This window comes from Coregonus clupeaformis, chromosome 6 (assembly GCF_020615455.1).
Source record: "Coregonus clupeaformis isolate EN_2021a chromosome 6, ASM2061545v1, whole genome shotgun sequence".
NCBI lineage: Eukaryota > Metazoa > Chordata > Actinopteri > Salmoniformes > Salmonidae > Coregonus > Coregonus clupeaformis.
In genome coordinates, this window is record NC_059197.1 from 32,139,594 (window position 1) to 32,152,328 (window position 12,735).

Genomic DNA, 12,735 nt, shown 5'->3' on the forward strand with positions numbered 1-12,735 from the left:
AGTCGTGCAAGTGGAGCCTGCTGAGCTGCAAAGAATTCCAGTAAGTCTAAAACTGCTCTTTCTGGTTCGTCCCCATTGTTTAAGTGAAAAAGAGACAATTTATGGCATTTTTTGCAGTCGGGCAAGTTGAGCCTGCTCTGAGAATTTTGTAACAACCAAAATACAAAGAATTCCTGTACTGATCTTTCTGATTCCCCCCTCATGTGTACATTCTTAGAAACAACGATTCCAAAAGGGTTCTTCGGGTTGTCCCCATAGGATAACCCCTTTTGATTCCACGTAGAACCCTTTTTGGTTCCAGGTAGAACTCTTATGGATTCCATGTAGGATATAACCATTTTTTCTAAGATTGTAGCTGAAAGGCAGACACTATATGGCACTTCTGCATGTAAATAGCTGATTTACATTTGCGCCTGCATTCTCAGAGCAAGCTCAACTTGCCCGACTGCAAAAAAATGCCATAAATGATGATACTCTTTGGGCAACCCCAAAATAGTCCTGACTGCCTTTAAGACATTAAATGTCAATCCCTGACAAGAAATAAACATCTCCATTGGGATGATATGCCATCTGTCTCTGATACTGTATGTCTGAATAAGTCCCTTATTCTGGAGTCTGATATATCAGGCCTGGGTAGGCTACAGTTTTAAAGACTGTATATTTATTAGTCTGGGAACAGAACAGAGTTCAATTCAGAAGTGGAGAGGCATTAAGGTAATAGTGACACGTTTCCTCTTGGCTTTGAGTTATGGTTCTGTGTTTGGAGGTGTGTGTGTGTGTGTGTGTGTTTGTGCGTGTGCGTGTGCGTGTGCGTGTGTGTGTGTGTGTGTGTGTTGGATGAATGCCACAGGTACTTTCTCTCCCCAGGTGGAGGAAATGTCTAAACTTTTTAAACTCTGAAAAGGAAAACCATTTCCCTCTCTTGGAATTGCCATGTTCTCTCATCCACACTCGGTAGTGACTCTCTCAGGTATTTATCCTGAGGCAAGCACACAGAGCAAACTATATATGTTTAAACATATTTCAAACATTGGCCAGAACAGCCCCGTAGCCTTTGTCAATACTTTCTCAAGAGACCAGCAAATTAACGTTGCTCTCTGCATGTGATTTCTCCTTTAAGAATTAGGCTATAGGGCCGCTGCCACATTAACATTGTTTGGGATTACTGCAAACAGCATCTTCTTTGGAATTTTGGATTTCACAGCAAGACTGTTTTTAGACTCTCAGGTGAGGTCATGTGGTCAAATAGGTGTATAGAGTAGCATAGCATATGTCTCTGTGCTGCCATAGTGAATGGACTGGGGAGAACAGGAGCTATTCTGCAAAATACAAAAGGCAAATAAATATATTTTACAGGGTGATCAACTGTGAAGGGTCTTGTGACATGTAGCCGGCCTGTAAAGTTACATTTTAATGTTGTATGTGATGAAAAGGTTGACTCTGGGTTATAGATGTCTCCACCTTTGGCCTACAGTACAGAATAACAAAGATGTTGTTTTCCTATTGAATGTACATTTCCTAAACTCCCACATTGTGTCTAACTGGTGGCCAGCCTTCTTCTTCTTCTTCTTCTTCTTCTTCTTCTGTGTATTTTATATGGCGGTTGCAACCAACTTTAAGGTGCATCACTGCCACCAACTGGACTGGAGTGTGGACCAGAGACAGGGAAGGTCTAAATCCTACCCAATATTCTCGTCTCCCTAAGGAAACGAAATACAAAATTAAATGCTACATCCCCTGAAGATTTCCCCAGCAGTTCACTCAATTTTGGCTAGCACCAGCCTCTGTAGGCTATTCGTGCTTGTATTAGGCCTAGTGACTGCTGACTGCTGCGACACAACTCGTGTTTGTTGCGTTATCCAGCCTCCGCAGTGCCACAGAATCTGGACGCCATCTGGTGGCGAATCATATCCAAAGATAAAGTTGTTTTGTTTGTTATAAATCAGAATAAACTGACATTTTTTCATGTGGGGATTGATTTAGATGAACTTGTGTGTGGAACATTTTAAGACTATGAATAAATCACGAGTTAACCTTTATAAGAGGTGCTGGAGTAGCCTCTGCGATACCAGGAAGTGGAGCCAGTTAGTTTCTGTAGGAGAAAACTATTATTCCCATGATGCAGTTCATGTTCCAGTGACATCCCATGCTGCGGTTGTTTTTGTTCTGACGATGCTGTCAACCATCACCGGATAAATAACGGCCTGAAGGCGGAATAGCGGCAGTAGACTTCAATTAAAGGTGTTGTCGTTGCTAGTAAGGACTATCATCAGAAACGTTTCACGGTTCACGTGTTTTTCCGCCATGTTGTCTTCGGTTCCGCAGCGGATCTTCATGCGAAGGTCGCGCAGCCTTTCCCCATGCCGTGTGCTCCAGACAAGCACCAAGAACGCCGCGAGGAACCACATCATCCTCGAGAAAGCGGACGCCAACCGGAACCCCATCGTTTCTTCCTCCCGTGTCTCCCGTAGAGGAATTCTGAGCGAGGAGGCGAAAGCCCCGAGTGTGAGCCCGGCCGTGCAGTATCACCATCTGGCCCCCAGGTGGCTCTCTAACCTCCAGGGTCGCAGGAGCTCCTGGGCCTCTCTGGCTTCCAGGGGACGCAACAACAACCAGTACTGGGAGCAGAGCGGGGGGAGGACCGGGGGAGAGAGCGGGAGCAGCCGCCCGTACGCACTGGCCTCTGCTGGGGTACTGTCCGCTGCAGCCGTGGCCTTCTGTCTCAAGAAAGACTCTGATACGAAAGGTGAGCCAACGTGTGTGTGTGTGTGTGTGTGTGTGTGTGTGTGTGTGTGTGTGTGTGTGTGTGTGTGTGTGTGTGTGTGTGTGTGTGTGTGTGTGTGTGTGTGTGTGTGTGTGTGTGTGTGTGTGTGTGTGTGCGTGCGCACTCTATCTGCTAAAGATACTAAAAGGATGTGAGTTTTCCCTCCAGGTGATGCACTTCTGGAGGCTGCAAGGACCAACAACTCTCAAGATGTGGCAAGGTACATTATAAGCAAACACACACACACTCTCCTGAGTTCCACATAATACACATACTGACTGTCTGTACAGGGGAAATCCTTTTACATTTAGACAAAAGGCTTCTATGTGACAGAGAAGTCCAGAGCCTCTGATTGCCTTGCTGTTGTGTTCTCTCTGTAACACTAAGTACCCAGTAGAAATACACACATGTTGGGCAGGCACCAAACATTACAAGTTATGATTAGTGTAATTACTGCTAGTCTCCTGTAATAGATTCAATCACACATTTTAATTGTTTACTTACTTCTCTACACTACTATACTGCTGTAGGAAATGAAAAAAATGAATTACTCCACCAAAGTCTGTGAGGTCCAAATCATATGGAGTCTCATCATATACAGACAGTAGTTCTGGAAGTGTCCACTTATACAACAGCACATCATTGTATTCCCAGTTCTCCCCACGAGAGGGAGATAGAGGTCCACGTCTGTTTAGATTAGTTTATTAGTTTCCCTACATTTGTATTTAATAAAATACGTTTTATATTGGAAAGACACCAAGAGACAACAAAAATACTATTTACACACAATTTATACATATTCATATTCTTATATACGGTTAAATTAGATATTTAGAAAGAGGAGAGGCGCTGTGATACAATATGTTTTTTAAATTGCTTTTTGCCTGAGTAACATCTGTTGGCACAGCATTCCACGATGAGATGGCTCTACACATAACTGAGCGACGAGATGGCTCTATACATAACTGAGCGATGAGATGGCTCTATACATAACTGAGCGATGAGATGGCTCTATACATAACTGAGCGATGAGATGGCTCTACACATAACTGAGCGACGAGATGGCTCTACACATAACTGAGCGATGAGATGGCTCTATACATAACTGAGCGATGAGATGGCTCTATACATAACTGAGCGATGAGATGGCTCTATACATAACTGAGCGATGAGATGGCTCTATACATAACTGAGCGATGAGATGGCTCTATACATAACTGAGCAGTGAAGAAACCCATAGGGGTGTGTCTGGTGGGGTATGTATGTCTGTATGTCTGTTTGAAGTGTATGCAAATAGATTCTACAAGTGGTTAGGCATTTTCAACACACAAATGTTTCTTAATTAAAAAGACTAGAAGAGAAGTAGTCAATTTCTCTTCATCCCTCAACCATGAAAGATTATCATGCGTGTTGTTGATGTTAGTTATATGTGTGCAGCTAAGGGCAAGGCGTGCTGCTTTTTTTTTTGAGCCAGCTGCAGCTTTGCTAGGTCTTTCTTTGCTGCACCTGACCATTTTACGGGACGGTAATCAAGACGGGACAAGATCAGAGCCTGAACAACTAGCACAGTATTTTTATAACAGACATACACCTCCCCGTCTTCACAACAACTTTGTCAATATGACTTGACCATGATAACTGACCATCCAACGTTACTCCCGGGAGTTCAACTTGTTCAATGGTCACAACCTTTATGCACAACTCCAGTTGAGGTTTAGGTCTAAGAGAATGCTTTGAACCGAATGCAATGCTTTTGGTTGTATTTAAGACCAGTTTACTGTTAATTACCCATTCTGACACTGACTGTAACTCCTTGCTAAGAGTCTCAGTGAGCTCACTGTCTGTAGGTGCTGATGTGTAGCGTGTGCAATCATCAGCATACATAGTCATTTTAGCTTCTTGTAAGACAAGTGGCAAATCATTAGTAAAAACAGAGAAGAGTAATGGCCCAAGGCAACTGCCCTGAGGGACACCGCACTGTACATAACTGATGTTAGAGAAGCTTCCATTGAAGAACGCTCTCTGGGTTCTATTGGATAAGTAACTATCCAACCATGTGATGGCAGGTGATGTGAAGCCATAGCAAGTGGGTTTTTCAATAACAAATTATGATCAGTAACATCAAAGGCTGCACTGAAATCTAACAATACAGCTCCCAACTATCATCTTATTATCCATGTATTTTAGCCAGTCATCAGTCATCTGAGTCAACGCAGTACAAGCCCTCCCCTTTTATGCATGCAGAAAGTCAGTAGTTAACTTGTTCTTTGAAAAATACCATATTTATTCAAACACAATTTTCTCCATCATTTTACTAAGAACAGGCAGGAAACTGATTGGTTGGCTGTTAGAGCCAAAGGGTGCTTTACTATTTTTAGGTCATGGAATTACTTTAGCTTCCTTCCACGCCTGTGGACACACTCCTTTAGGCTTTGGTTAAATACATGGCAAATATGGGTAGCAATACAGTCTGCTACCATTCTCAATAGTTTTCCATCTAGGTTGTCTATACCTGGTGGCTTATCATTATTGATGGATAACAATCATTTTTCTACCTTTTCCACGCAAACTTCACCAAATTCAAAACGGCAATCCTTCTTTCATTATTAGATCTTCAATACACAAATATGATGGTTCACTGTTCAATGTTGTAATTTCACTTCTGTTTGTCCACTTTACCAGTGAAATAGTAATTGAAATGATTGGCTATATCAAAATGTTTTGTTATAAATGACCCATCAACTTCAATGAACGATGGAGATTAATTGGGTTTTCTGCCCGTAATATAATTGAAGGTGCTCCAAAGTATTTTTCCATCGTAAAAAAAAAAATAGTAATTTATCTTGTTTTGGTGATATAATTTCTTCCTTTTTTTGTTAACTTTAGTCACAAAGTTGTTGTGTGGCAGGCAGCAGGTGAGAGGTAGAGGGCAGTCAGACCGCATCACAGAGATCTAGGCCTACTCACAGACAGAACCCTCTTTCGTGCGCACTCGCTTTCAATCTCTCTCTCTCTCTCTCTCTCACTTTATTCTCTCTCTCTCTCTCTCTCTCTCTCTCTCATTTTATTCTCTCTCTCTCTCTCTCTCTCTCCAATTTGTGTCTCAGAACAGGCTCAGGATAAGCTGAAAGTCAAACAACCCCCCCCTCTAGCGCTCCCCAACCCAGTCACCCAGAACCATGGGCAGGAGGGCCTGGGGGGGGGGGGGCACAGTATGGGAGCAGAATACAGGAGGAGGGCATCTCCATCTGTCCTAGTGATAAAGTGTGTGAAACAATGGTAATATCATTTTTGGGTAGAAATGTGAAAAGGGCACCTGCCATGTTATTGTAGCAGCAGTATGTTGTCTGGACCCTTATCTTCCGCGCGTAAGTGTGTGTAGGTTTAATCGTGTGTGTCACTCTGTGCTACAGGGGTGTGGCAGATGGTGTAGGCTAGGTGAGACTGCACAGATGTGTTAAGTGTTTTAGTTAGAGAGCAGCGGTATATGGGGTAGTGTGTGTGGGGGGGCAGGTTAGAGTGAGGCACGGTGTGTTTACAGTCAACACAGACACCGTCCCCCAGCGGAACACAGACGGGTTACCCCCCCGACACACACACTAACACACCCCTCCCTCTCAGATAACACAGCCCGATGTCGTCCCCCCAGGCACAGAACTCAACCTACACACACACACACACACACACACACACACACATCTTACATTGGTCCTGTCGGAGTCTGTTGGTATGAGGGCTGAAGTTAAAGCAGATAGTAACCCTAGCAATAGAACAGCTGTCTTAACCTCTTCTTGTGCTGTTTCCTGTCAGGTTGCTGGGCGAGGGGGTGGAGCCTAACCACCGGCACCGTCTGGGCTGGACCTCTCTCATGGTGGCAGCTATGAACCGCCAGCACAGGTCAGAGAGACAGCAGTGTGTGTTTGTCAGGCTCTTCCTGTGTTAACCCTGTCCCATACAGACATATTGCCACAGTAGAAATGCAGAATGCCCCTGTCACACCAGACGGCCACTAATGCCCCCTCAACCCTCCCTCCCCCTGGCCTGCACCCCCTAAATTAAATTAGCCCCTCTGTATCCCTGTACACACAGAGAGGGGCAGAGGCTCAGGGGGTGGAGGGTTAAGGTGGGGTGAATCCAATTTGGGGATGGTTGGCCAATGGGCCATGTCCCTGTGAGACGAAGGGTCCTCCTCAACAGTTACAGACACCAGTTCACTGAACCCCCCGCCAGTCTCTAAATACACACACACACCAGAAACGCACACACACACACTAGAAAGAAGCCTAAAGTATTCACACCCCTTGACTTTTTCCACATTTGTTGTGTTACAGCCTGAATTTAATATTGATTAAATTGAGATTTTTTCTCACTGGCCTTCACAAATTATGTTTTTAGAAAATGTTACAAATTAATTACAAATGAAAAGCTGAAATGTCTTGAGGCAATAAGTATTCAACCTCTTTGTTATGGCAAGCCTAAAAAAGTTCAGGAGTAAAAATGTGCTTAACAAGTCACATAATAAGTTGCATGCACTCACTCTGTGTGCGATAATGGTGTTTAACATGATTTTTTATTGACTACCTCATCTCTGTATAATTATCTGTAAGGTCCATCAGTCGAGCAGTGAATTTCAAACACAGATTCAACCACAAAGACCAGGGAAGTTTTCCAATGTCTCGCAAATAAGGGCAACTATTGGTAGATGGGTAAAAATTTAAAAAGCAGACATTGAATATCCTTTTGAGCATGGTGAAGTTAATTACACTTGGTGTATCAATACACCCAGTCACTACAAAGATACAGGCGTCCTTCCTAACTCCGTTACTGGAGAGGAAGGAAACCGCTCAGGGACCATGAGGCCAACGGTGACTTTTAAACAGTTAGAGTTTAATGGCTGTGATAGAAGAGAACTGAGGCTGGATCAACAACATTGTAGTTACTCCACAATACTAACCTAATTGACAGAGTGAAAAGAAGGAAGACTGTACAGAATACAAATATTCTCAGAGGCGACCCGAAACATATCCCAGTCCACGTGATCAAAACAATCTTGAAGCATGGATTCCGATTGGTCAGACCAGCGATGAATACAGTGGCTTGCGAAAGTATTCACCCCCCTTGGCATTTTTCCTATTTTGTATCATTTGATTTACACAACATGCCTACCACTTTGAAGATGCAAAATATTTGTTATTGTGAAACAAACAAGAAATAAAACAAAAAAACAGAACTTGAGCGTGCATAACTATTCACCCCCCCCCAAAGTCAATACTTTGTAGAGCCACCTTTTGCAGCAATTAGCTGCAAGCCTCTTGGGGTATGTCTCTATAAGCTTGGCACTTCTAGCCACTTGGATCTTTGCCCAATCCTCAAGGCAAAACTGCTCCAGCTCCTTCAAGTTGGATGGGTTCCGCTGGTGTACAGCAATCTTTAAGTCATACCACAGATTCTCAATTGGATTGACATTCCAAGACATTTAAATGTTTCCCCTTAAACCACTCAAGTGTTGTTTTAGCAGTGGTGATGAGAGGTGTTGGGTTTGCGCCAGATATAGCATTTTCCTTGATGGCCAAAAAGCTCAATTTTAGTCTCATCTGACCAGAGTACCTTCTTCCATATGTTTGGGGAGTCTCCCACATGCCTTTTGGCGAACACCAAACGTGTTTGCTTATTTTCTGGCCACTCTTCCGTAAAGCCCAGCTCTGTGGAGTGTACGGCTTAAAGTGGTCCTATGGACAGACATTCCAATCTCCGCTGTGGAGCTTTGCAGCTCCTTCAGGGTTATCTTTGGTCTCTTTGTTGCCTCTCTGATTAATGCCCTCCTTGCCTGGTCCGTGAGTTTTGGTGGGCGGCCCTCTCTTGGCATGTTTGTTGTGGTGCCATATTCTTTCAATTTTTTAAATAATGGATTTAATGGTACTCCGTGGTATGTTCAAAGTTTTGGATATTTTTTTTTATAACCCAACCCTGATCTGTACTTCTCCACAACTTAGTCCCTGACCTGTTTGGAGAGCTCCTTTGTCTTCATGGTGCCGCTTGCTTGGTGGTGCCCCTTGCTTAGTGGTGTTGCAGACTCTGGGGCCTTTCAGAACAGGTGTGTGTATATATACTGAGATCATGTGACAGATCATGTGACATTTAGATTGCACACAGGTGGACTTTAATTAACTAATTATGTGACTTCTGAAGGTAATTGGTTGCACCAGATATTATTTAGGGGCTTCATAGCAAAGGGGGTGAATACATATGCACGCACCACTTTTCCGTTATTAATTTTTTAGAATTTTTTGAAACAAGTAATTTTTTTCATTTCGCTTCACCAATTTTGACTATTTTGTGTATGTCCATTACATGAAATCCAAATAAAAATCTATTTAAATTACAGATTGTAATGCAACAAAATAGGAAAAACGCCAAGAGGGATGAATACTTTTGCAAGGCACTGTAGTCCTTAGCACGGGTACTTCCTGTTTGAGTTTCTGCCTATAGGATGGGAGGAGCAAAATAAAATAAAATAAAACTTTGTCACATGCGCCGACAACCGGTGTAGACCTTACCGAGAAATGCTTACTTACAAGCTCTTAACCAACAATGCAGTTCAAAAAAGGGTTAAGAAAATATTTACCAAATAAACTAAAGGAAAAAAATAAAATAATAACACAATAAAATAACAATAATGAGGCTATATACAGGAGGTACCGGTACCGAGTCAATGTGCGGGGGTACAGGTTAGTCAAAGTAATTTGTACATGTAGGTAGAGGTAAAGTGACTATACATAGATAATAGACAGCGGGTAGCAGCAGTGTAAAATCAAATGGGGGGGGGGGGGTCAATGTAAATAGTCCGGGTGGCCATTTGATTAATTGTTCAGCAGTCTTATGGCTTGGAGATAGACGCTGTTAAGGAGGCTTTTGGTCCTAGACTTGGCACTCCGGTACCGCTTGCCGTGCGGTAGCAGAGAGAACAGTCTATGACTTGGGTGACTGGAGTCTTCAACAATATTTTGGGCTTTCCTCTGACACCGCCTAGTATATAGGTCCTGGATGGCAGGAAGCTTGGCCCCAGTTATGTACTGGGCCATACGCACTACCCTCTGTAGCGCCTTACGGTCAGATGCCGAGCAGTTGCCATACCAGGCGGTGATGCAACCGGTCAGGATGCTCTCGATGGTGCGGCTGTAGAACCTTTTGAGGATCTGGGGACCCATGTCAAATCTTTTCAGTCTCCTGAGGGGGAATAGGTGTAGTTGTGCCCTCTTCACGACTGTCTTGGTGTGTTTGGACCATGATAGTTCGTTGGTGATGTGGACACCAAGGAATTTGAAACTCTCAACCCGCTCCACTACAGCCCCGTCAATGTTAATTGGGGCCTGTTCGGCCCGCCTTTTCCTGTAGTCCACAATCATCTCCTTTGTCTTGCTCACATTGATGGAGAGGTTGTTGTCCTGGCACCACACTGCCAGGTCTCTGACCTTCTCCCTATAGGCGGTCTCATCGTTGTCGGTGATCAGGCCTACCACTGTTGTGTCATCAGCAAACTTAATGATGGTGTTGGAGTCGTGTTTGGCCACACAGTCGTAGGTGAACAGGAAGTACAGGAGGGGACTGAGCACACACCCCTGAGGTGCCCCAGTGTTGAGGATCGGCGTGGTAGACGTGTTGTTGCCTACCCTTACCACCTGGGGGCGGCCCATCAACAATTCCAGGATCCAGTTGCAGAGGGAGGTGTTTAGTCCAAAGGTCCTTAGCTTAGTGATGAGCTTTGTGGGCACTATGGTGTTGAACGCTGAGCTGTAGTCAATGAACAGCATTCTCACATACAGTGGGGAAAAAATGTATTTAGTCAGCCACCAATTGTGCAAGTTCTCCCACTTAAAAAGATGAGAGAGAAAAAGAAATCCAGAAAATCACATTGTAGGATTTTTAATGAGTTTATTTGCAAATTATGGTGGAAAATATGTATTTGGTCACCTACAAACAAGCAAGATTTCTGGCTCTCACAGACCTGTAACTTCTTCTTTAAGAGGCTCCTCTGTCCTCCACTCGTTACCTGTATTAATGGCACCTGTTTGAACTTGTTATCAGTATAAAAGACACCTGTCCACAACCTCAAACAGTCACACTCCAAACTCCACTATGGCCAAGACCAAAGAGCTGTCAAAGGACACCAGAAACAAAATTGTAGACCTGCACCAGGCTGGGAAGACTGAATCTGCAATAGGTAAGCAGCTTGGTTTGAAGAAATCAACTGTGGGAGCAATTATTAGGAACTGGAAGACATACAAGACCAATGATAATCTCCCTCGATCTGGGGCTCCACACAAGATCTCACCCGTGGGGTCAAAATGATCACAAGAACGGTGAGCAAAAATACCAGAACCACACGGGGGGACCTAGTGAATGACCTGCAGAGAGCTGGGACCAAAGTAACAAAGCCTACCATCAGTAACACACTATGCCGCCAGGGACTCAAATCCTGCAGTGCCAGACGTGTCCCCCTGCTTAAGCCAGTACATGTCCAGGCCCGTTGCTAGAGTGCATTTGGATGATCCAGAAGAGGATTTGGAGAATGTCATATGGTCAGATGAAACCAAAATATAACTTTTTGGTAAAAACTCAACTCGTCGTGTTTGGAGGACAAAGAATGCTGAGTTGCATCCAAAGAACACCATACCTACTGTGAAGCATGGGGATGGAAACATCATGCTTTGGGGCTGTTTTTCTGCAAAGGGACCAGGATGACTGATCCGTGTAAAGGAAAGAATGAATGGGGCCATGTATCGTGAGATTTTGAGTGAAAACCTCCTTCCATCAGCAAGGGCATTGAAGATGAAACGTGGCTGGGTCTTTCAGCATGACAATGATCCCAAACACACTGCCCGGGCAAAAAGGAGTGGCTTCGTAAGAAGCATTTCAAGGTCCTGGAGTGGCCTAGCCAGTCTCCAGATCTCAACCCCATAGAAAATCTTTGGAGGGAGTTGAAAGTCCGTGTTGCCCAGCGACAGCCCCAAAACATCACTGCTCTAGAGGAGATCTGCATGGAGGAATGGGCCAAAATACCAGCAACAGTGTGTGAAAACCTTGTGAAGACTTACAGAAAACGTTTGACCTGTGTCATTGCCAACAAAGGGTATATAATAAAGTATTGAGAAACTTTTATTATTGACCAAATACTTATTTTCCACCATAATTTGCAAATAAATTCATAAAAAATCCTACAATGTGATTTTCTGGATATTTTTTTCTCATTTTGTCTGTCATAGTTGACGTGTACCTATGATGAAAATTACAGGCCTCTCTCATCTTTTTAAGTGGGAGAACTTGCACAATTGGTGGCTGACTAAATACTTTTTTTCCCCACTGTAGGTGCTCCGTTTGTCCAGGTGGGAAAGGGCAGTGTGGAGTGCGATTGAGATTGCGTCATCTGTGGATCTTTTGGGGCGGTATGCGAATTGGAGTGGGTCTAGAGTATCCGGGATGATGCTGTTGATGTGAGCCATGACCAGCCTTTCAAAGCACTTCATGGCTACCAACGTGAGTACACGTCCTGGTAATCCGTCTGGCCCCGCGGCTTTGTGAATGTTGACCCGTTTTAATGGTCTTGCTCACATCGGCTACCGAGAGCGTTATCACACAGTCATCCGGAACAGCTGGTGCTCTCATTTATGCTTCTGTGTTGCTTGCCTCGAAGTGAGCATAAAAGGCATTTAGCTCGTCTGGTAGGCTTGCGTCACTGCGCAGCTCGCGACGAGCGTCAGAGCCGGTGTAGTAGGATTCAATCTTAATCCTGTATTGACGCTTTGCCTGTTTGATGGTTCGTCTGTGGGCATAGCAGGATTTCTTATAAGCGTCTGGATTAGTGTCCCGTTCCTTGAAAGCGGCAGTTCTAGCCTTTAGCTCGATGTGAATGTTGCCTGTAATCCATGGCTTATGGTTGGGATATGTACGTACGGTCACTGTGGGGACGATGT

General features: G+C 44.1%; 1 protein-coding gene across 1 annotated transcript in view; it reads left to right on the plus strand.

Moving 5' to 3' along the window:
• Nucleotides 1-2,098: 2,098 nt before the first annotated feature.
• The window catches only part of LOC121567823 (caseinolytic peptidase B protein homolog), a 68,561-nt gene continuing 57,924 nt past the window's right edge, over nt 2,099-12,735 (plus strand). Inside the window, exons 1-3 of the mRNA XM_041878136.2 lie at nt 2,099-2,746; nt 2,933-2,984; nt 6,575-6,661. Of these exons, the coding sequence (XP_041734070.1) occupies nt 2,305-2,746; nt 2,933-2,984; nt 6,575-6,661 (581 nt within the window). The 5' untranslated portion in view covers nt 2,099-2,304. The remainder of the gene's footprint in view (nt 2,747-2,932; nt 2,985-6,574; nt 6,662-12,735) is intronic.